Raw genomic sequence first — 23,630 nt, forward strand, 5'->3', positions numbered from 1 at the left:
TACAGCATAAACTTCAGCAGTGAAAACAGAGGCATACTATGGTATTTGAATAGTTATTTTCAAATTTTTCATTACGGCCCTCACACGGACATCTTCGTGTTTTAGAACCATCCATGTAAAATTCTACGTAATCTTTATATCTGCCCTGAAGATGGCGGAAATCTTGTATAACGTATTCATGTGGAGTGTCTCTTTTCTTCAATATGATATGGCAATATGCGTAGAAGGTCGGGCAAGAAAGCGTCTGCCAGACAGGTGGCCCACCATGAGCAAAGCATACCCTGCAATGAACTTGCATGCAGTGGATGACATCATGAGAAGCCAACAAAAGCCCCTTGGTTAACCCCCTTTCCTCTCGTGCAGTGGACAAGCCACAATGACTTGATCAAACATGGTTATAACAGCACGTTTTGAGGACAAGGCACAGAAAGAATGCATAGAGGACAGACGCCATGTATATTCTTTCTGTGTCTTGTCCTCAAAACGTGCCGTTATAACCATATTCCATCAAGCCAGCAACCAACTAGCCCATCTAATAAGTCTGTTAATGAGCCACAATGGCTTTCTTTCCAAAGTGTATTGATTGTTTATGCACACAGCTCCATGTGTGAGCTGCATGCCTGCCAATGCAGGGCAATGCATGTGGTCAAACGAGTGCCTTTTCAATGTGGATTATTGTCTCCAGAAATATGGGCTGTTGGGCTAGTAGAATTTTCGAATGCTGCGTTGTTGTCTGTATGTATTAGACCATCTGCTTCCTACCAGTGCTACTCGTCTCCCAATAAGTAACACAGTTTCAATGCCTGGCGCATTACAGTAGGCAGCGTCTTGTTATGTATAATGAAAGGATTTATTTGCTGACAGAAATGTAGGAAAGAAACATTAGGAGAAATTTATATGTACAAATCGTAGAAAAATCTGCCCGTAAGAGTGAGTGTTGGCAATTATTGTGGAACAAAGGCTCCTTTTGAAATGAACAAAGTCATCTGTTGAATTCTGTGAACTGCTTCAGGCGTCGCCTACTTTCTGCTGTGAGATCCATTGCACTGAAATGAAAGAAAACACACATGCAAGCACAATTCAGTGGCTAGAGTTGACAAAATGGACCAGCTACAATTAACATTTGCAGATAAGCACCTTACGTAAAACACATCAATGATATCTTTAGAAACTGTTAATACTACCGTACAGAAGCAAGTGAAAGTGTATTAGGCCATTTTCAGACATCCCTCTGTCTTTTGAAGTCTTGGAAAGAAGACTAAAAAAAAATTAAATTAGGGGACCCCGATGTCACTTTGAGGCACACCATTGCGAGAAACTCCAGAAATTTGGACCACCTGAGGTTCTTTAACGTGCACTAACATACTAAATATTAATACTAAATAAATAACTAAATAACTAAATAAATAAATACTAAAAGATGCCTAAAGCATCAATACTATCGAGCACAGAGCTTTAGCAAGCGAGAAATCGAGGTAAATGTGGGGCATGATTTAACACAGACATTCTAGTACTAGCCTGATGATTTAGCAACTACTCTATAATTCTGTCACTAGTACTAAGGCAATGATTATAAGAAGATCATTGCGTCACATTATAAGATGGAAGAAAATGCTACTTTTTCAATTCTATTCAATTCTTAGAGAAAAGCAAATTTGTACATAACGAATTATTTACATGTAATCAATTATTTGTAATCAATTACATTTTTTGGTAATTTAACAATCACTTTGGTTACTCGGTGAAATTATATGTAATTTAATTGCTTTTTTTCAGTAACCAATTACATATAACCAGTTACATTATTGGCAAAACAAGTTCTAACGGGTGAGGCAGCTCTGAGAACTTAAATTTGGAGGGAACTACAGAGCCCAAAGGAATGAAAACATGTATATAGGTTACCTTCTTCCCACAATCAGCGTCCTGCAGCTACGCCTGGATCATGTGAACATGGCAGGCTTGCAGATTTGAACACCTCTCTAGGAGGTCCAACCTCTCAGCTTAACCCATGTAATCAATTTCTCTGCCTCTCTTCTGGAAGCGCTTATAGGCGGGCTTTCATATATGATAAGAGCTGCTGCTGAATTCTTCCTCACTTAGTGCAGTCTATGACTTCTCGGATAGAGACGAGTTTTTGGCAGGTAAATTCATGTTTCTATTTGTTTGATATTATGTGACTCATAAATACTTATTTTTGCGTTTGTAATACAACAGTATATATAGGGCTGAATACTATCCAGTATTACATTGAATTACATTACATATTTTGACACCTTCTCAAGGAACTTGAACGTTTAATGGCATCCATTACAATTAGTCTAAGTTTAAATGGTTAACGACTGAAGGGTGCCAAGAGGAGGTCCACCAAGAGTTGGCCGACAAGTTGAAATGGCTTGAGAGCAATGGCCACTTCAAACATAGATGCCAGGGAATCACCTAATATGATTTTTTTCAGTTTATTGCTGCCCAATCGCGAACGACTTCGCCTAGCCCCAGCAACAATGAAGCACTTCACTTCATAGAGAACCCAGACCCAAGCATCACGGCCTTGAATAACGACAATCGTTTGAGAAAGGTGTTCATACGTTACTACAGAGCCCTTCTCTCCAGGACACACATTGAGCGAGTTTTCAGTATTGCTGCTAGATGAGCTCACGAAAAAACAAGGGAAGATTACCAAATAAAATTTGGAAAAGGAATACTTAGTGAAGATAAACAATGTGTGAAGAGCTGCAGAGGACGCATTGAAAGAGCCAGACCAGCTCATTATACTTATTGTATTTGTGCAATGTTAATAAAAGTCTGGAGGAAAGTAGTGCTTAATAATCTATTACTTTTTATTAATTGCTTAATTTCTTTTGTAGAGCAGTAACTAGTAGTCGTATTCAATTACACTTTTGAAAGTACACTGTGGTATAAAGTTTGTAAACAGGGATAAGGTGCCTCAGAAAGGCTATCTTGGTCAAAGGTGGCCTCGTCATCCTCGGCATGTTAGTTTTAAAGGGTTAGTGTAGTGACATCATGTGCGGTTGTTGTCGGCGGTGGCTGGTTATTAAGGGAGAGACTTCAGGCATAATGAGCGCTTTCACCCGACGTCTGTGAGCGTGGTTCCCAAGATGAGGGGACAAGAGTGGGAGTGGGAAGGCGGGGAGAAAAGAAAAGAAAGAAAGGGAGAAAAAAAACGGGGGTAGGGGGGACACCAGGAAAAAGAAAAGATGAAGAAAGAACAAGAGAAAAAAAAAAGAAGGGGGCATGGGAGGGTGTTGGGGAAGCGAGAGGTTAGGGAGCATTCAGGGGTGTCGTTGGCGGCATGTTTTTGAGGCTTTAGAAGAGCCAGTCAGGCAGTCAGTGCGTGAGTAACACAAAAGACCCCCCCCCCCCCCCCCCGAAAAAAATATAAACATGAGTTGAAAGAGTGACTTTAGTAGCATAGCAGCAATGCGTCGAGTAATTTTGAAATAGTTAAGATGGCGACAAGGAGTCTGGGGCGCAATGTATGGGGTAACTGGAAGGCAGCTGCCCGTTGAGCTACTGGGGCTAACGTCCCTTGAAAGACCATGCGCTCACTATCTCTGAAGTCTCTCCCTTTATAACCAGCCACCACCGACAACAACCGCATGTGACGTCGCTGCTCTAACCCTTCAAAGCTAACATGCCGAGGATGACGAGGCCGCCTTTGACCAAGATAGTTCCTCCTATCGAAACGTTGACTAGCCTTTCTGAGGCACCTTATCCCAGTCTACAAACTTTATACCACAGTGTGCTATTCCATCTGTCAGCCCCTTTTTTGATTTTAGACTTTTGAAAGAAGTAACTGTACTTGTAATCAGTTACTTTTTTTCAGCGATGTGTACAAGTCTGGAAAAAAGAACTCATTGATGTTACCGTTGACAATGATGCAGCGGATGGTCAAAATGTTCAGTTTTCGCTCAACCCCATGCCACCCGTGCTCTCATGCTTGGTAGTTTCTGTATCATATGGTACTGTGCTTGCTTCGCTGTCTTGGAAAGCTCACACTAATGAGTCAACCATATTCACACAATATTCAAGTAATGGTAGTGTGACAGATGGACCCTGTAGCACTGTCGTGTCTTGCTGCAGGAGACATGGGCGTGACATCCCAAAAAGAAGTAATGACAAATTTTCATTGCTGTCCGAATAAATATTATTGTATGCCCGTACAGGAATCTCAAACGTGCCGTGAGGCCAGCATTTTAACCAGAGGGTACTAGATCTAGTTTCAATATGCTGCCGTCGCCAGTCAAGATGCACTCCATGCCGACAATGGTAAATGCTGTGGCGCCACCTGATAACTTGAAATGAGAAAACTTTCATGAATCCATGGCCAAGATTGCGCACACACTCAATCTTGGATATCTTGTACTCAGTGGGAGATGAGACGAAGTGATGGCTTATTTTACCACTTATTTCTTGCTGTCACGGAGGAGAGCAAACAGCAATAATGAATTCAGATCGAAGCAGGCACACTGGTTGCTGTCATGCAATCATGCCGATTACACTACACAGTGATAAGCGAAATTCCTGCAAGCAGGCAAAAAATATCACGTCCATGAGATATTTTGGGATGCTTTCAGCTTCTTCTTCTTTATTAATACTGTTAACCCTCGCTTGAAGGTTGTTACAGGGAGGGAAAATAGTACAACACAAGCAAATTTGATATTTCATAGCATCAGGTTGGGTGCTCACGATACAAAATATCAATCAAGCATTCAAATTTGTGCACATCCGTCTGATCGACAACAACATCAGGTAAGGCATTCCACATTTCAATTACATCCGGGAAAAAAGAAGCGCGAAAAACATCAACACGTGTGTTATAAGGCTTGACGGCTCTGCTGTGGTTTATTCTCTCGCTACGATTTGCAGGGAACTGGACATATATTTCCTTTTTTATCTTCAAAACCCTTTGAAGTATCTGAAAAAAAAATCTTAAGTCTGGCTTTCCTCCTTCGGGTTTCCAGCAACTCAAGCCCACACGAACGCAGAATTGTTGTTACCAAATCAGTCCTTCGGTACCTTGAAGCAATAAAACGAGCAGCCATTCTCTGAATTCTTTCTAGTTTGTCTATTAAAACTTTTTGGTGGGGGCTCCAGACAACGCAAACGTATTCTAAAGATGGACGTATGAGAGTTTTATAAGCATTTAATTTGGCATCCTTCGTTGCATGTTCCAGCTTTTTCTTCAGTGAATACCGTTTTTGTGAAGCCGTCGAGCACAGGTTATTGATATGTTTGCGCCAGTCTAAGTTATGTGAAATTGTGACCCCTAAATACTTGAATGTATCTACATTTCTTAGTTTGTTGCTTGCAATATTATAAAAGAATGGTGCCGCACTTTTTTTGTTAGTAACATGTGTAAAAGTCAATTTGTTGTAATTGATTTCCATGTCCCATTTTTCACACCAAAGGTGAAGGGAATGAAGAACCCGGTTAATTCTGATTTGGTCGTCAATGTGTGTTACCGTAGAATAAATTAAACAATCGTCAGCAAAAAGCTTCAATTTCACAGGGAACTCGACAATCTCTGTAATGCCGTTAATGTAAACCAAGAACAGCAACGGGGCCAAAACGGACCCCTGGGGAACACCAGAAAGCACTTCTAACGCAGGGGACAAGCACTCGTCCACACGCACAACCTGCCTGACGAGGCGGGTTGTACGTGAATAGCACCACTGGTGTGGTACTGAGGTACCCCAGCAATTGGCATACTTCTGGCCAGCAATATGTCCAAGCAATATTTGTTTTTTTTTTTTTTCACAACGGCCAAAAACTTCCAAGTGGTTAGTCTAGGCAGGGGACATGATCCCGTTTGCGAGTATTGCGGAGTCGTTTGATAAATCCAGAATATCAAATGCACAATGGGCCATACGAAGGACATGTGATTCATAGGCAGCAATAAAGTGCTTTCTGGGACTGATGATGGTAGAAATTAGGCGCAAATAAACCTGAATTCTGCAAAGGTAAACTCAAACTTCAAACTCAAAGTTGGCACATGTTCAACTCGGGGGCTTGTTAGTATCGGGAAAATGCTGCAAAATGAACAAGAGGTGTGCTTCAGCGTATTCTGTGCACCTTGTTTAATTTGACCTGCCAGACAATTTGATCAATTTTCACTGTCTTGCCAAGGTCGAAAAATGGAAGTTGACCGTATGCACCTTGTACAGTGACCAACAAAGTAGTGCAAGTAAGCACATCTCCCTGTTCTGTGCAACAAAAAAATTAATTCCTATTAAAACCAGAACGTATATTGCTGGCTCATAGATATCTCTCAAACACACCAACCTATTATTGGAATACACTAGAACCTCGTTATAACAAAGCTGAAAGGGAAGCTGAAATTACTTTGTCATATCGACTATTGTCCTTTACTGCAGCATATTCCCAGTGGATTGCACAACTTAAAACATGCAAACAAGACACAGAATGCTGAAACAGTATGTGGCCATGCATGCAATGAAATTTTAATAAAACAGCAAAGACTCTTCGGAATATATACCTATACCTATATGCCTTATACTAAAACTGTCCCAGCTGAATTTCCACCCTAACCTTCTTGCATGGATCACAGCATTTCTCAACAAACACTCCCAGTTAGTTTCAATTAAAAATAGCCGTTCCAGCTCTCTCCCAGTAACATCCAGCGTCCCCCAAGGATCTGTTCACACCCCTCTTATTCCTCATATATATTAACGACCTGCCCGTACATGTATCTTCCCATATCCATTTATTTGCCGACGACTGTGTCATCTATCACACAATTACAAAGATTTCTGATCAAACTGCACTCCAACATGACCTTAACCTTGTACAACAGTGGTGTGATCATTGGTTAATGAAGCTTAATCCCACTAAATGCAAGCTCGTTTCCTTTCAAAACAAGCTTAATCCCTTATCATTCTCATACCTAATCTCTCACTTCACTGTCGAACAAGTTCAATCATACAAACACCTAGCCGTAACCTTATCCTCTGACCTTTCATGGAATGCACACATCAGCAATATCATATCATCCGCGAACAGATCCCTCGGTTTTTTAAAGCGTCATTTACGTCACGCACCATCAGGCATAAAACTTCTCGCATACAAATCACTCATCAGATCGAAACTAGAATATGCAGCACCCATCTGGAGCCCGCACCAGGCATACTTAAGAAACAAACTAGAATCTGTACAAAATCGTGCCACTAGGTTCATCCATCCTTCATATTCATATGACATAAGCATATCATCCCTAAAACGTAAAACTGATCTTGCCAATCTTTCTGTGCGTCGCCGCATCGCCAGTCTTTGTTTGTTTCACAAATTGTTTCACAGTTCCCTCAATCAAGCACCGTATATTATCCCACCAGCGCGCATACCTCCCCGTACGTCCCATCCTTACTCAATCACACGCGCATGTGCTCGCACCACTACTTTTGCAACCTCATTTTTTCTTCGCACAGCAGTGGACTGGAATGGCCTTCCCTGTGACATTGCAGCCATCACATGTTCATCAACTTTTGCGGACAACTTCACTGCATTTATTTGTAATGAAGATCACTCTCTGTAACCTTTATTTGTAAGCCCACCCATTATGTAATACCCCCTAACCGGGGTCTTTAAGGTAATAAAGTGAAGTGAAACACGCGACAGAGTGTGCAACACACATGCTGTCACTATCACGACAACACGCAATACCGTCCTTATGTCCCACTGGTTTGGCCTTTCACTTACACTTTCCACTTGGTTCATTCACACTGTCGTGAAACTGGTGAAACAGTGACAAGGTCGACAAGAACAGCTAGCAGGCTGTGATGCAAACCAAGTCTGCTGTGTTCAAGCAGCACGTGGCACACATCACGGGGCACCGACTACACAGCCGGGTAGTTATTCTCAGGCAAGCTCCATGACTCTTGGAGATAGTCTCTCAGGTGATGTCGCGAACCTGTCAAGATGTATGGCCGACAGAGCTTGGCACAGTGCCAGAAACACTGTCAGCCATATACGCGGTCGCATTCGGCCTGTGAAAGCGAAACTATCTCATGCTGTTTTCAAGCAATCTCAGAGGTCACGCCCAGCTGCATCAGCCAGTACAGCTCGCCGCACTGAGAGAAAGAGCAGTAGAGGCACTGGTTTATTGGCATGCCACACACAAGATCATCATGGACATGTGGTGCGTCGCAGCCTCCAAGATTGCGATATCGAAGGGTGCGCCGAGCAGCCTAGCTTCGGCAGCTATGTGCCGCAGCAAGAAAGGTACGATAAGACAAGAAAGAAGTGCTGCTTGTGCATAGCCACCGCGCGCACAAGTGCAGTGTGAAATAAAGACAAGTGGTGCTGGAAAGCGTATTCGACGTGGGAATTTCGAACTGCCACACCAAACGAGTGCAGAACCCAACAGAAATCGATATACATGCTCGGTGCACCACGGACGGTACCTTTGGTTTCGGACAGTAATCTAGTCCGTTATATCCATTAGCAGAACAATTTTACTTCATTAAAACAAGGTTTTAAAAACATGAATCTCTATGAAGATTTCATGGGGAATTACATTTACTTTGTTATATCCCCTATTTCGTTACGACTTGTCAATCTATAACGAGGTTCAAGTGCAGTACACTGCATTTAACTAATTTTTTTTTATTTAGCTACTCGGTACATGCCACTAGGTGTGTGCCCGTTCTTGGTCAATTGAATACTCCAGAATTACTATGTGCCACAATGACAAAAGAGCTACAGAATCGTGCAATACTGCCCGATACATGTCATGCTTTTCTGTACAAACACCTGTCATCGCCATTTTTACCTCGAGAAACATCATAGATTGCTTTCGTCCTTGTGTAATTACTGCATGGACATTTCGCGCTGTGCATCTGCCGGGCCTGGAGTTTGCATCTTGGCATAGCATGTGAAGAGTGCGGTGCGTGCACAAAAAATTGCATGAGAATAAAGTTGTGGCCTTTGTGGTTGATAAACATAAACATTGCATGAAATTACATGTTGTATAGGATGAAAGTAAACAAAATTCTATGCACTGTCTTTACTTGTAAAGCAGTTACGTTGCTATATTGCTTAACATAATTTCCAGCATGTGCAGTGAATCTGCATGTTCTTTTTTCAGTGAACTCAAGTCAGAGAACTTTACGGACAGAGATGGTACAAGCAAGATGTTTCAGTCAGTATTTGAATTCACTGCTATCCTTACATCCTTATGTACTTACCCGAGGTGCTGTCGAAAAGTGGTTGTCAGCTGGTAGAGACCTGTTGAGACTGCAGCTGCCAAGGCCCTCCCCAAACGCAGCTCATGGCCTGAGCTGCTGTTGGGACGGCGCAGGATGGAGAAACGCTTGCCATGGCGTTCCAGAAGCTGCATGCACATCGCTACGCAATGTACGCAAAGTAAAAAAAAAAAAAACAAGTATAGACAGGCTTTCTGAAACTAAGAGTACCACTCTAGTCTAACCGCAGCACCACGCATGGATTTCGGAAGTCATGAGATTTCCATCATCACTGTCAATCTTCCCACAGCTTAAGTTGCCGTAAAAGTGGCCCTGAGCACCATGCCGCAAAGATGCAAAGGGTCAACGTTTACTACGATGTTATCTGAAGATCACAATTTGTCGGCACTTCCTTACGCCTTTGTTGATAACCAACTGCAATGAGGGTGGACCTTTTGAACTTCATATTTTTTCTGCTGAAGCAACACACAACCTGACGCTATTGGCGCACTTGGCCTCACGTGGCTGATGCACAACCATAGGGCCATAACAGCGAAACCTTTTCATAAAGGCAGCATGTATGCCACAGAAGTTTGCGCATTCAGTCAGCTAGAGCACTTTGTTCTTGTAGTCAGAAATGGTGGACCAGAATCCACTGAATTCTCGCTGACTGTAATCTAATCACAAGCTCTCGAAGAAAAATAGTGGCTGTGCTTACGCTTTTAAATGACAGGTGATCTGACTCTGGCAATGTTTTAAAACAACTATGACGCCGAATTTCGTTCTTTAGATTAATGTAATACACAAATTAGGCGGACCTTTCAAACGAAATTTTGCTGCTAAAAGAAATACACGTGGAGATCTTAAAAAAAAGTTTAGTGAGAGAGTACCCCGTTGTCTTTAGCAGTGTCGGCATAATTTCAATTGTTGTCTGGCCAATTTTGGAAAAAAAGTCATCATTATTTTTGTTATTCCTGCAGTTGAGCAGGAATGCATCTATTTGCATGCTACATATATATTGACATAGTTATTTGCTTCTTCATTCCACTCTGTGCAAGGGCTAGGAACTACTACAGTTCACGAGTACGTGAACTCCTAGTTAACCCATAGTACAAAAGTAGTAAATGTCTACATGTTATGAGGCTAATATTGTTGCTCTGTAATTGAACTCGGAGCAGTAAAAGCAGACTGAAATGCACTGCACTTGTTGTGCCTAGTGCAGACTACATAGTGCATGGCCATGATGGCCTACTAATGTAACCAGGAAATAATTGTGCTATCAAGTCACTAAACAGTACATGGTTTGGATTTTGTGTGCACTTCAGGATTTATTAGCCATACATGCAGCTAACCACAAACCCTATGGTTCATGCATTTTCCTGGTCACTACACTAAATTTGCCCGATTCAGCACGTTTTTGTCACTCTCTGTAATGGCGCTGGTATAATGTCAATACGCAATATAAGCTCTCCCAAACTGCCAAATTGTTGATTCACGAGAGACTTGTACTCCGTTACGTATACAGTTAAACCTTGATATAACGAAGTCGGTAAAATCGGCAATTTGCTTCATTAAATCGAAATTTCGTTGTATTGAAATTCAACCTTTTAAGCAAATAAGTACAGTAGCCAATCAATTTTTCTTACACGGAAATGGGCCTCAGAATTTTCCGAATAAGTGGGCAATCAAAGAAAGCAAATTTGAATGTAAAAACAATTTATCTTAGATAACTTTGAGAGTCAGCGACGAACAGTACGGTTTCATGCCACGTATGTCAACGATATCTTCTCGGCGGTACGAATTAAGTGAAGCCTGCCATGCTTTCGCGTGCACTCCACCTCCGTGGCTGATAGCGTCGCCCCAACTGGGACAATGGTATCAGGAAAAGCGCCGGCAGCAGGGAGCGATTGCTTCGTCTTCCCCTCGCTCCAACGGGTCACCGAAACTTGAGATTATGCAACCTTACGCAGTTGTCAGTACCGCTTCATGTTGTCCCTTTCTCCAGGTCTCGTGTGTTCCTTGTGGTAACTTCCCGGAATCAAGACAGCTTACATAGTGCTGCACCGTCTTGGCACGCCCACTCTTTGCGCACATAGAAAATTACTTCTAAAGCAGGGTGCGCAGCTGCGTATGTGCTCAGCCGTGCTTACAATCATGTGCAGCCACGGCCAAGACACGTACGATCGTATCCCCCTCACCACCACCCCCTCGCACCCGCTTCATCGCATTACGGCGAGCTCACTTCATCGCATTACGGCGAGCTCGCTCCCCTCCCCCTTTTCCCCTTTGCTCGCGCAGGAAGGCAGAATTCGTGAAGCCATTATCTTTCGTGTCTCACCCTCGCACACTCTCACTCACACCTAAAGCACACGCCGCACAGGGCGCGACAGGCCCTTATCGCACTTGGATTTTATAAGGAACATGATGCGGCTCCACTTCGGTGGACGCTCTTGTCGCGCGGCACGCGATTTGAGAGGCGAGTTTGCAAGCAGCTGCTTATAATTCAATCATTTGACCATGTACGTCAGCAGAAGTTTCCATTTATTGTCTCGGCATTCCTTTGCGATGGCAGTGAAATTTCGTTATATTGAAATCGCATATAAGCCCACTTCGTTACACTGAGGTCCTAAACACCTGGTGTTCTAGGGACAAGAGGTTATGAAAAGTTAAATACTTTGTTATATCGAAAATTTCGTTATATTGAAGTTTGTATATCGAGGTTTAACTGTAGTAGTTTATTGGTGCAAGGGGTCGAGGTTTAACTGTATATCAACCTCGATATCAGGCAATGCTGCATAGGCAGGAGACTTTTTTCAACGTTCACACTCACGACCAAACAATAGTGCATCATATAACAAAGAAATAAGCCAATGTAACATTGTCGCTACTTTTATGTCTCAAAATATGGCATATTTATTAATTGGAAGCTCTCGCAGATCTGAACCTAGTTACCACCAAATGAGGGGAGTGGCACATTTCTGCGATCAGCAGCCACAGTACACCATTTACACTCACAACCAAGACATGGTACTTCACATGCTAGAAACACAAAGATGCACAAATAATATGTAATCTCGCGTAGCCTTACAACTATGAGTTACAGTTGTAATATATGAAATATTTATTCAATAGAATGTGTCGCAAGCCTAAAGCAACTACACTGGGAAATGAGACTTTCATAAACAGACGTGTAGCTCCTGCAGCATTGTCTGCTATGTATGAAATGTAATACTATAAGCCAGTTTTGATGTGAAAGCGTCAAATGGTCAACTGAGCGAAAAAGCCAGCGTCTGTTTCTGGTGCAGCGAAACAGCACTTAAATCCCCACTGGCTGCAACGCCATGCCACAAGCGCACCTTGATAGAGTTCCCTTGGCTGCAATGCCATGTCACGAGCTGCGCCTCAACATAGCAGAGCAGGCAGTGCTTCAAGCATTGCATGAGGGGACAGGTCACTGCCGTGACACCACGTCACCCTCACTTTCGGAAGCCTGTTTTATTTGCTCGTTCCTTGTCCGAGCAAGCTCTCACCTGCATTCTAACTGTGCTTCGGTAATCACTATAAAGAAATTAATGTATAAAGAAACAGAATGAATTCAAAAGGAAAAGCACTGGCAGTAGTGGGTTTCGAGCCTATGAACCCATGCTCAAAAGTAAAGTGTCTTACCCACTGGGCTAAACTAACGCCTCCTAGATGGCAGGCCTGTGCACTCTGCTTTATGACGTCAGGGTACTTGGGCCAAAATTTCCATTGCCAAGCCCGGCATGGCAAAAGCAGTTACATCAAAATCATCACAGCTTACTCAGGAGAGCCCGCACTAGATTCTATGGCAGTCTGGAAAGGTAGTGTGACATCACAGATTGAAGTGCACTGGCCTTACGCTATCTAGAAGGCATTGGCCAAGCATCTTCATGCGATCACTTGCTCCAGAGGAGTTCAAAACTCGAAAGACCACTCAGCAGCACTCAATTAGACATTAATCCTTTCGCACTCACAACTCATAAGATGTGCTTAGGTGTCTTCGGATTTCTTTCTTACCATTTTCAAAGTGTTTTGCAGGACCCTTTTAATTATGAGATAGTACTAACTGCATTCAAGGCAGCACTCTTAAGTGCCTGGCCCAGTTCTGAAAGAGTCTCTTCCAGAACACAAAAAGCAGCTTGCCTGATCTAGCTCCAGCAGGGCAGTGAAGATGCTGGGTAGGCTGAACTGCACCACACCATATTGGTCTTCAGTCTTGGAAGCACATGCCAGCAAGCAAAGACCTGCACAGGTCATACACCATGATCATGTCTAATGCTACAAGGTGGTCAAACTGCAGACTGGTATGCTTTGACTTTGCATTGCCTAAATAAGGGTGCCATCGTGCCCTCAATGTTATTTATTCAGTAAAATGAGTTATTGATAATCTTTTTCAGGCTCATCCCCCTGATTTTAATGTTTACCCTTAGTAAAAATAATATTAGTAAATTAGTAAATAATTAGTAAATTAGTAATATTAGTAATATTAGTAATATCAGTAAAAATTACTTTCGTTTGAACCTCATATCTTTATCTATTGGAGACAGCCATCACTTAAACATCCTCGTGTGAGCACAGAGAGACACTAAATAAAGCAGGGGAGCGATCGGGGATCGTCGTCCAGAGCATGCATTTGGTTGCACCGTGCGCGATTAGCCTAGGCCATGCCGGCTTCATGAGCCACGCAAAGCCGGCACAGCCTAGGCCAATCGCACACGGCACGATCGAACGTGCACTTTCAAAACTATCCCCGATCGCACCCCAACAGTGTAGCCAGGCGGATGCAAGCAGTATAATAGCAGTCAAAATTTGACTGGACAGTGCTGGTTCTGTTGCTGTAGAATACACAGAATGCAAGGATGAGAGCACAAACCTTCTATGGCCCAGATGAGAGGTTGGCAATCAGCAAACAGCTGCCTGCTCTTGACATCGGACAGCTCCGAGATGAAGTAGGTCACCAGAGGCTTGCTCTTCACTGCAGCCAGCATCTGCGCCCATTCAGCGAGCAATCAAAAAAATACTGCACATGCAGTATAGGGCCCACAGACAGATGGTCGAGGCTGTTTTGGATTTGTAAATACATAACTCTGTGCCAGAAACAAATATAGCAGTTTGTAAACAGAATCTGTTAAGAGAATCTAAACTGGACAAATTTAATATATAAGTTTCCAGCTTAGAAAATTGTTACAACGTTTACAAGGTTTCTGCAAAAGTCCTATTCACAAATTAGTGGTATATTTTGGAGCGCCATATAATGCATCAATTTTGTGCACTTTATATGTGTCATTACAAAGTTTAATACAGTCGAATCTTGTTTTAACGAAGTCACATTTGACACGAAAATAGCTTCACTATATCCAATATTCCTTATAAGCGTTTACCCTGATGTATTGGTACCAGACATAAAGCGTTTACCCTGATGTATTGGTACCAGACATACACAAATGAAACAAGCATGAAGTCTCTGACAGGCCAGCAATGGGTCTCCTGCAAATTTTGATGGCTCGCCGGTAACCTGCTGTACCAACACGTGGCACGGGAACAACAATTCCATACACATGCTTTACACCATCACTAATACACAACTGTGTGATCTGTGGGATCATACAGAATTATTACTATGGCTTGCCAGCTGCAGTTCGCCCAAGCCACAACCATTCTAACTAGAGATCTGCTTTTTTTTTCACCTTGCCATTACTACCCAATAGCAATTTATTCTCGAACATTTACCCAGGTGCTAAACTGCCTACAAGAGTGCCTTTTGAAACTTTATTCTGATAATGCATGACCAAATATGCTCCAAAAACCTCTCAGTATGTGAACTGCTCATTTACGGTCTAACCTGAGATATATCGTACTTGAAGGGAACTGTGATATAGTTCCACAAATAAATAATTAGAAATGTAAACTATGCCTATCTGTAGCTAATCTTAAAACTCCATATGTCTCGTATAGTTTCCCGAGATTGTGAAAAGGAGGAATTCATCTATTTATTTCTTCAAGGTTTTGTCAAACGCACTTAAGTTAACTCATTTTTTGCACACAATCGTCATAGATCACTTGTCCTGCAGAATGGTCTTTGATACATACTGCTCGCAACAGTAACACTTAAAAGCTCAAATTGCCTGGCCACAGGACCGCAGTGCACCTTGCATGTATTCATGTATTGCATGTTTTATTCAGGATAAAGTAGAAGTGGACTCAGCACGAATGCAAATGAGCCTGTATGAACATGCGCTGCGACATCATGAGCACACTTGTACTGCGAATCGCATGTGAACGTGCCCAGCTACGCGTCCATCACAATATGCTATGCAAACTATCGACCGCCGTGCGTCGGCAATGAGTTAACCAAGCAGATGCTGTGATATTCGAAAGTGGCTTGCAGCTTACAGAACATCTGAGTTGATTCCCACTCTCGTGTAACCCCATGAGCACGAATGAAATGTGATCAGTGCAAACTGAGGGCCCGCAAATCGCAAAGTGATGAGTCCGGCACGCTACTGCCACGATGGCCTTTCCAAGAAATGCATGTGCGGTATGCGGTGGTTTTGTTCAATCTAAACTAATGTAATAAAACCTATCAAGTGGGAGTGGGAGTTGGGGTTGAATTCATTTGTATTTCCAATGCATTTCAACAGACATTTTGAAAATTAATATCTCATAACTACCACTGCAAAATGCAAAGAGCATGGTCACTTTATATAGGTGTAGGCGGCTGACCTAGAAAACTTCTGTCTCTTCCCACTAGCTTCGGATGATCCTTTCAGTGACTTCACACTGTCATGCCGCAGCATTGTGGCAGTTTTGCTGCTGTCCCGAGAATTCGTTCCAAGTGGATATGCCGTGTGAACTCAGCGGCTATAATTTGTAGATTGAAATATGTGACGTAAAGTAAATAATTAAACAGTTAATCAGCATAATTATGTTAATTATTCAATTGAACGTTTTGATTTCTCTTAGAAGTAAAATTCAGATCAAGGGTTTGCGCTATCTGCCATAGACAAACTTTAAAAAATATAAAGACGCCAAATAAACGGACACACACAAGAGAACAGAACGGGACAGGGCGCCTTTTCTCTTCGTTCTCTTCTCTTGTGTGTGTCCGTTTATTTGGAGTCTTTATATTTTATAATGAACAGCTACCAACTAGCCCAACAAGAAGTGCTTTTAAAATCTTTAAACAGTTTGGTGCAGCTAGAAAAAAAAAACACCTTATATACCGTATTTACCCGCGTATAACCCGCCCCTGCGTATAACCCGCACCCCTAACTTTGAACTCGGCGGAAAAAAAAAAAAAGAACTCGCGTATAACCCGCACGTTTACCTGAAAAAAAAAAAATGAGCGCTAGAAAGATGCAACTCACACTCAGTGATCATTTCGTTTTCAGAACATTTATTCAAACGACCGCCACCACGTCACTGCTTATCCGATTCTTAATCGTCGCCGCTCTCACTACTGCCATCCGAGGCTTCATCGCCACTCTCAAAGACGTAGTCGTCCTCGGAACCATCCAGACTATTACTGATCGCACATTTTTTAAAGCTTTTGCGCACCAAATCGGCCGGTATCGCTTTCCACGCATCCACGATCCACTGGCACAGCAATGGAATATCAGGCCTTCGCACGCGTCCCGTCGGTGTGAGGGCGTACATGCCGTCGGCCATCCACTGGGCATACAGCCGCTTCACGTGTGTCTTGAACGGCTTGTTCAGGCACACGTCGAGTGGCTGTAGCATGGACGTCATGCCGCCAGGTATTATGACGAGGTCGGTGCTGGTCTCGGCAAGGCGAGCCTTCACCGCATCAGTGCAGTGGCCTCTGAAGGAATCTAGTACGAGCATCGACCGGCGTGCCAGCAAGGCACCTGGTCTTCGCTCCCAGATTACTCGAAGCCAGTCACCGACTAGGCCACTGTTCATCCACGAATTTTCTTCCGCACGCACAACGATTCCTGGGGGCAGTGGAATGCTAGGTAGCGTCTTGCGTTTGAAAATCACATACGGGCGCAGTTTCGTGCCGTCAGCCAAAGCGCATAGCATGACTGTGCAGCGCAGCTTGGCATTTCCGCCGGTCAGCACGCCGACTGATTTGGAGCCCTTTTTTTCCATGGTCGTGTCCATCGGCATCTCAAAGTACACAGGTGTTTGATCAGCATTTCCCACCTGAGACAGCAAATAGCTGTGCTCCTTCCGAAGTGCGATCACATATCGTTGAAAGTTCAACAACTTTTCCTCGTAGGCTTCAGGAAGCCGCTGGCACATGGTTGTTCGCCGCCGCATAGAAAATCCATGTCTTCGCATGAAGCGCTGAAGCCATCCACGGCTTGCACGAAACTCACGTGGAATGTTCAATTCCCGGGCCAACTTCAGGGCTTCCATTTGCGCCATCTCAGTCGAAACAGCGTGGCCACGACTTCTCTGCTCCTCAATGAACTTCGCAAGCTGCGTCTCGAGGTGGGGGTACGCGCCAGTCTTCGGACCCCGAAACGCTCGCCTGTTCCGGTTCGTTGCTTCGAGACTCTCTTTTTTTCTTCCTCCAGTCGCGAATGCACGACTCGTCGACGTCATGCTGTCTTGCAGCAGCTCTGTTGCCGATTTCTTCGGCAGCGGCTATAATCTTTAGCTTCTCTTTCGCTGTGAAACACTGCCGTCGAGTCGCACTCATGATGCCAAAACAAAGCAGGCAAACAGTGCAAACTGGGGTAAGTACACTAAACAGCGCCTAACGCGAGGCTCAACAATGCTGGCCTTTCGTTGGCCCTTCATCGGCTTGACAAGCGTCGATGACGATGGGGATGGCGGACTACACGGGGAGGCCGCCGCACATTGCGGTGAAGCCGACCCCCCCCCTCCCAAGGAAAAAATTCGCAGATAACCCGCACCCCCACTTTTTAAACGCGTTTTTTCACATTTTGGTGCGGGTTATACGCGAATAAATACGGTACATACGTGACATGTGCAATGTGCATGACAGTACAATGCGCAGCCAGTGTACACATGCATGATGTTGTTCATATATCACTGCAATCATTATTACTATTTCTGTACAGTTTCTGGAACATTTTGCTGAAGTATCTCAAAGTCCACTGCAAAATGCAAAGAGCATGGTCACTTTACATAGGTGTAGGCGGCTGACCTAGAAAACTTCTGTCTCTTCCCACTAGCTTGGGATGATCCTTTCAGTGACTTCACACTGTCATGCCGCAGCATTGTGGCAGTTTTGGTAGACTTAACAGCTCTCTACTTTCTGGCTCCCCAAAGCTGCCACCTTGCAGCTTGGCAATGAAGAAAGAGGACACTGGTGAGCATGGTATGTAGTATGTAGGCCTCAGCAAATGCTTCAGCACAGCAGCCATGAGCGTTTGTGGTTTCGGTGTTCGGTTCCATTGCAGAGCCTGATAATGATGATGATGATGATTATGATGATGACGACGACAATGATGATGATAGGTGTCTGTTGCATTGCATATTTCAAAGCTGAAACCATGACTAAGTGCACAAAATAATGTGGAGAGGTCTGTTACCTAAACAGAATACGAGATGCAGATTATGCATGACCAATTCTGGAAAACTCTTGTATTATATGCAACTTTCTACAATAACTGACCTGGTTTATCTGGTTGGTATGACTTACCCGATTAGCCAGCGACAATTTTGGAGGAGCAGGGGGTGGTGGCGGCTGAGCAGGACTCATCATCTGCCATGGGTTTGCTAGAAAAAAGAAAGACTCACAGCCTCAGTATACAGGTGAGGTGACCAGCAGTAGGTGAAACATTGTTCCATAATTTACTTTCAAATGAAATATGGAACGGTGTGAGAAATAGAACATGTACCAAAACATTGCCAAGCGCCAGTATATTTCATTCACCTATAAGCCAAGCTGTTGTTCACATGGCATACCACTCACACAGGTTTACAAATATCTTGGAATGCACTTTTCAGAGAATGCCATAAGGTAGTATACAAGGTTTTATTGGCTAGTTGCCTGCTCCCAAGCTCACTTAATTTGTGGTGCCTGTGACCAAAACACTATTCCATGTCCATATTATATATATATATATATATAGTAACAATATAATGTAGCACCAAATGCGTATGCACAAAAATGATCACTTGGAAATTTCTTACTCCAACCAACCTTGTTTCATTTGAGTGAAATGTATGTTAGTATCTCAAAATTTTTCTTTCTTGCTCAAAGTACAATATTGTCATTCCAAAACAATGTGTGAAAGCCACTAGATGCAAGGCAACCCAAACCCATTCTTGCATTCTTCAGACTTTGTAACAAAGCGCCTTGCAAGAGGAACTTTGATAACGAGACTATAACAGCATCAAAATGTGCGCAAGAGACGTTGCGCCGCACACACTGGCATACACATGCCAGTGTGTACACATGCCATGGCACTGACGGGACTGAAAACAAAACAAAGAAAACAAAAGGCTGGGTGCGTGCAGACGTTCGCACGCTTGTTCTTGCCAAGACTGTGCAAGCGCCACCACGTGATTTTGTTCCACCAACAGGAATGTGCAGACCCTTTAGTTTTGTTCAGCTGGCTTAGTGGCAGTAGTTTCAGCTTGAGAAGCGGAGTCCAGCCAATCTTTATTGTTTCACTTGTGGTGTTCTGATAGTAGTATCTTGTATCTTAGGATACACAATTATGTTCTTTCATGTATCGGAAATGCAGATATTGATACATGTCTTGCCAGATGTATCATGATACAAATATCTTCGATACTGCCCAGTACTGCTGCGGCCGTGTGGCTTCTGAAGTGAAGACAAAGACCAACTGATCAGTGTCGCTGCCTTCCTCACACTGGCGCTGGGATGGGACTGCTCAGCTGCTCTCTGTGTTGGACCCAACGTCACTGAGCTTCGCACTAACTGTCAATAAACCCCGTAGCACTGTTGTTATTTTTTGCCAATTGTGCTAGGAGCGTACTATTACTCGTGGGCCTTCTACAACTTCAGCGAGTTCAAGTTTAGTCCAAGCAGGGGCTAGAATAGATCATCTATCAGCTGACTGACACGGAGCTGGGCAATGAATAGTCACGGCTGTAGGATAAAAAAAAAAGAAGGTGCGGCCTGTCACGTGCATCAAAAACGCTATCTTCCGCCGCGGCACCACCGGCTGAGATTCTTTGTCTGGGATTGGCCTAGAAAATGTGTCAGGAACACGCTTGTAACGCCCTCACCTGACGTATCTTGTTCCCCGCAGCTAGTGCCGTTCGGCCTAGCTAAGCAACTGTGGCTGTCACATTCGCTCCCATTGCAGCAGGACGCACCCCGCCGCCCCCTTTTTTTTATCCAGCGGCCGTGGAACAGTATACGAAGTGCCACTGGTTCAAACTGGCTAGTGGCCCTCCAGCTTTCATCAAATAGAGGCACTAGGTCATCCAGCATGTCTCTAATATCGGCAATTTGTGCACTAGTACAATTCCTTAAGTACATTGGTTTAAGACATCACTTATAGTGCTCCTGTACATCCTCCCTTGAGCACCCAGTGCTCACTCTCGTCTTTTTATTCTGCTTCCCCTTACCCACAGTGTAGGGTAGCAAACCGGACATGCGTTTCATTGACCTCCCCGCCTTTCCTCTTCTTGCTTTCTCTCTCTCTAATATTGGTATGGATTGCGCCCTGGCATCTGGCTACTCATTTTGGAGGCCTTGGTACCTGGGATCAAGAAATGATGCCCTCTGACTAGCAGACACCAAGCTGCGCTAGGCGTCCGGGTTCTGAGAAATTTGATGAGATATATCTCTATACCAACCATCTCAACTAAATTAATCACTTGCTCGTGCTATAGATTCATTGCGAGCACCTTCATCCCAGGTAGAACAAAGAAGACGGGGGATGCCACATCGCTGCAGATATTGGTAGCAGTAAGTTGAAGAATGCCAGTGGTGAAGTGAAGGTGAAGACAGCAATAAATGTATCCAGGTAGCATGCACTCAGTGAATGGCTTTGCTGCGGCTCTTTCTTCGTTGTTCTTTTAAAGGATTTTGCATCTTTGTTTCTTTTGGCGCAGGCACCGAGTAGCCAGACCTAATTTTTACAACCGATAATGCGGAGCGGGAGCACTGAGGTAAGCTGTTTACTTCACCATAGAACACATACAAAAGATGACGACGCATTGGCTGTTTGTTGTTATATCTTATATACAGCAGAACCACATTCACACATTTTCAAAAATATGAAAGAAAAAAAAACATCAGAAAAAAAGATACTGAGATGACGTACAATCGGAATTCCCTAAAAAATTGACTGATTCAAGTGTAGTTGACTACGTAATATGAAGTGTTTCACGAATCACTGCAGCACGAGACGCCCATGCAAATCAAGCCCAACACACACATTGGCGTTTTTACGGCTTCGGCAAACTTACGTTTGCAATCTCCAAATTTAGCCTGGGTCAGCAGCTTCGTCAAGCGGAGAATTTCGGCAGGAATTTTCGACATGCCCACTCAGCGTGAATTGTTGCAGCACGAGACATGGACGCGCATTGAGCCGGTAAGGTCCGAGCAACCCGCGACATCTGTTGTTGTTTTCCTATTGTAATGTTTGAAGGCTGCGACGGGAAATATAAAAGAAATCAAGCTGATGGGCAACAATGGAATAAAATGCCTCTAATGCCACCGAATAGACACATGACGTTCCCTTTGCACCTTCTGCAGCAGAGAACGGCAGCACTTTTGGATTAGGTAGTGACTACAGTGACGGGGCCCGGCTGCATTAAAGCTTCACTCTGTTACGCTCCATTTGGTTACACAAAAGCAGACATTAACCCTTTCGCTGTCACGGACGTACCGGTATGTCATCGCGCTTTCCCCCCACAATGTCACTGACGTACCGGTACATTCTCTATCGTGCGTTCAAAATTTCACGCCTGCACGCAAAGCAGGCGCTCCTGGACTAGCCACGCCATCTGTTGACTCTTTCTACAAGTTCGTATTTTCGCCCCGACCTGTGTTCGTACATGTATTGAAGAGTACGGTGCAACTGCCACTCCCCCCTTTCTCTTTGCTTAGTAGCGCGGTGGCTCCGCGTTCGCTGGATCATGCGTCGCGCGCATGTGGTTATGGGTTCAAGGATTGTTCTGCCATCTCCGCTGGTTTGAAGGTTTTTATTTTTCTTCTGTTGGTGTGTCTCCTACGGCGCGTCAAGTTCAGGTGCACGCGCCGTTGCCTCTCCGAAAAGAGTGACTCGATTGCTGCTTTCGCTCTCTCGCCGCACCCTCGCTTCCGACTTGCAGCAGTAAACGTAAAGCTCTTCGAACTTTGTTTTAGCATTTTCCCATCTCCCTTTGTATTCTTGATCACACAACGTCCCATTTCTCTCCGTTGTGCTGGCGACTGAAAGCGCATCCTTCCTGCACGCAGTTACTTTCGGATAGCTGAGGCGCGCGGGACTTTTCGTCTGCTCATTGTAGCGGTGGCTCTTCCGATTCACAATACGAGCCGAGCTCGGATTTGGACTCGGACAGCGTCTCATGCGAGGAAGAGATGAGTTCCGCATCGTCAGATTAGGATGTTGAACAGATGCTATAGTCAGGCTGATGATGATGATGATGATGTTTACTAACAATAGCTGCAGAACACTGAAATGTGCATATTGCATTGACTATGTTATTTGTATACCAATCATAATCAAAAATAAATTGCTATGTTCATTCCTTGTCATGCTCGTTCCCTGAAACCAAGCCGACACTGGGGGTGCGTCAAGGCTAGAAAGGTCCGGCAGCGAAAGGGTTAAGAATCATGACGCACTTGAGAACCGATACACCCAGCAGGCCAGTGTTCAATGAACTAAACATATTGCCATTCGATCTTATGAGTGAGCATAAAACAGCTAGCTACGTAAACAGTGTTGTGAAACGTAATCATCCTTTCCCAGCATCCACATTTTTTTCATCATCATACCAGAAGTACTGCGGCTGGAAATTTCAACCTGCCTCCATAACCAACCATAATGTATATGGCAAAAAACTACTTGAATGTGTTGGAGTTAAGACATGGAACAACATACCCTCCAAAATAAGAAACACAAAATTTCAGCAAAGCACTGTTTATTAGCTATAAACCACTGATTTTGAGCCTGTATTCTTGCTTGGCGTTCTGTTTGCAGTTTGACAATTTATGTAACTGGTGATAACTTCTATGCATGCCATAAAAATATTTTTTTTCTGTTTTTAACGTGCTCATGTGTTGCATTCATCCTCTGTATTGATCCCCCTATGCTTGTACTGAATGTCTATTATATTTCGCATATCCGGGCCCATCCTCTAGCCTGCGGCTATTGGGTCCAACAGTCTTTTGTGTATGCACTGTAACACCTATGATAATAATAATAAAGAAAGAGAGAAAGAAAGTTCACTAGAATGGAAAGAAAA

At 43.8% G+C, this 23,630-nt stretch overlaps 1 protein-coding gene across 2 annotated transcripts; it reads right to left on the reverse strand.

The window, feature by feature from the left end:
- Positions 1 to 553: 553 nt before the first annotated feature.
- LOC142559848 (nucleoporin NDC1-like) lies at positions 554 to 21,813 on the reverse strand. Of its 2 annotated transcripts, none has more exons than XM_075671528.1 (6): positions 21,627 to 21,813; positions 18,877 to 18,953; positions 14,113 to 14,227; positions 13,383 to 13,483; positions 9,222 to 9,367; positions 554 to 1,046 (listed from the first exon to the last, which is right to left on the reverse strand). In XM_075671528.1, the coding sequence occupies exons 1-6, from the start codon at positions 21,697 to 21,699 to the stop codon at positions 983 to 985; spliced, it is 576 nt and encodes a 191-aa protein (XP_075527643.1). In that variant the 5' UTR covers positions 21,700 to 21,813; the 3' UTR covers positions 554 to 982. The 2 variants fall into 2 exon arrangements, with proteins under 2 accessions (XP_075527643.1, XP_075527644.1); XM_075671529.1 differs by having other exon boundaries at positions 939 to 1,046; positions 9,222 to 9,381; positions 21,627 to 21,811.
- Positions 21,814 to 23,630: the final 1,817 nt, after the last annotated feature.

The sequence above is a fragment of the Dermacentor variabilis genome, chromosome 10, assembly GCF_050947875.1.
Source record: "Dermacentor variabilis isolate Ectoservices chromosome 10, ASM5094787v1, whole genome shotgun sequence".
NCBI classification, from domain to species: Eukaryota; Metazoa; Arthropoda; class Arachnida; order Ixodida; family Ixodidae; genus Dermacentor; species Dermacentor variabilis.

Coding starts and splice junctions, on each gene's coding strand:
- LOC142559848 (XM_075671528.1), bottom strand. CDS start 21,699: ATGTCGAAAATTCCTGCCGAAATTCTCCGCTTGACGAAGCTGCTGACC. Junction 18,954..21,626: donor TAAATTTGGAGATTGCAAAC/GTAAGTTTGCCG, acceptor TCTTTTTTCTAG/CAAACCCATGGCAGATGATG. Junction 13,484..14,112: donor TCTCATCTGGGCCATAGAAG/GTTTGTGCTCTC, acceptor TGACCTGTGCAG/GTCTTTGCTTGCTGGCATGT.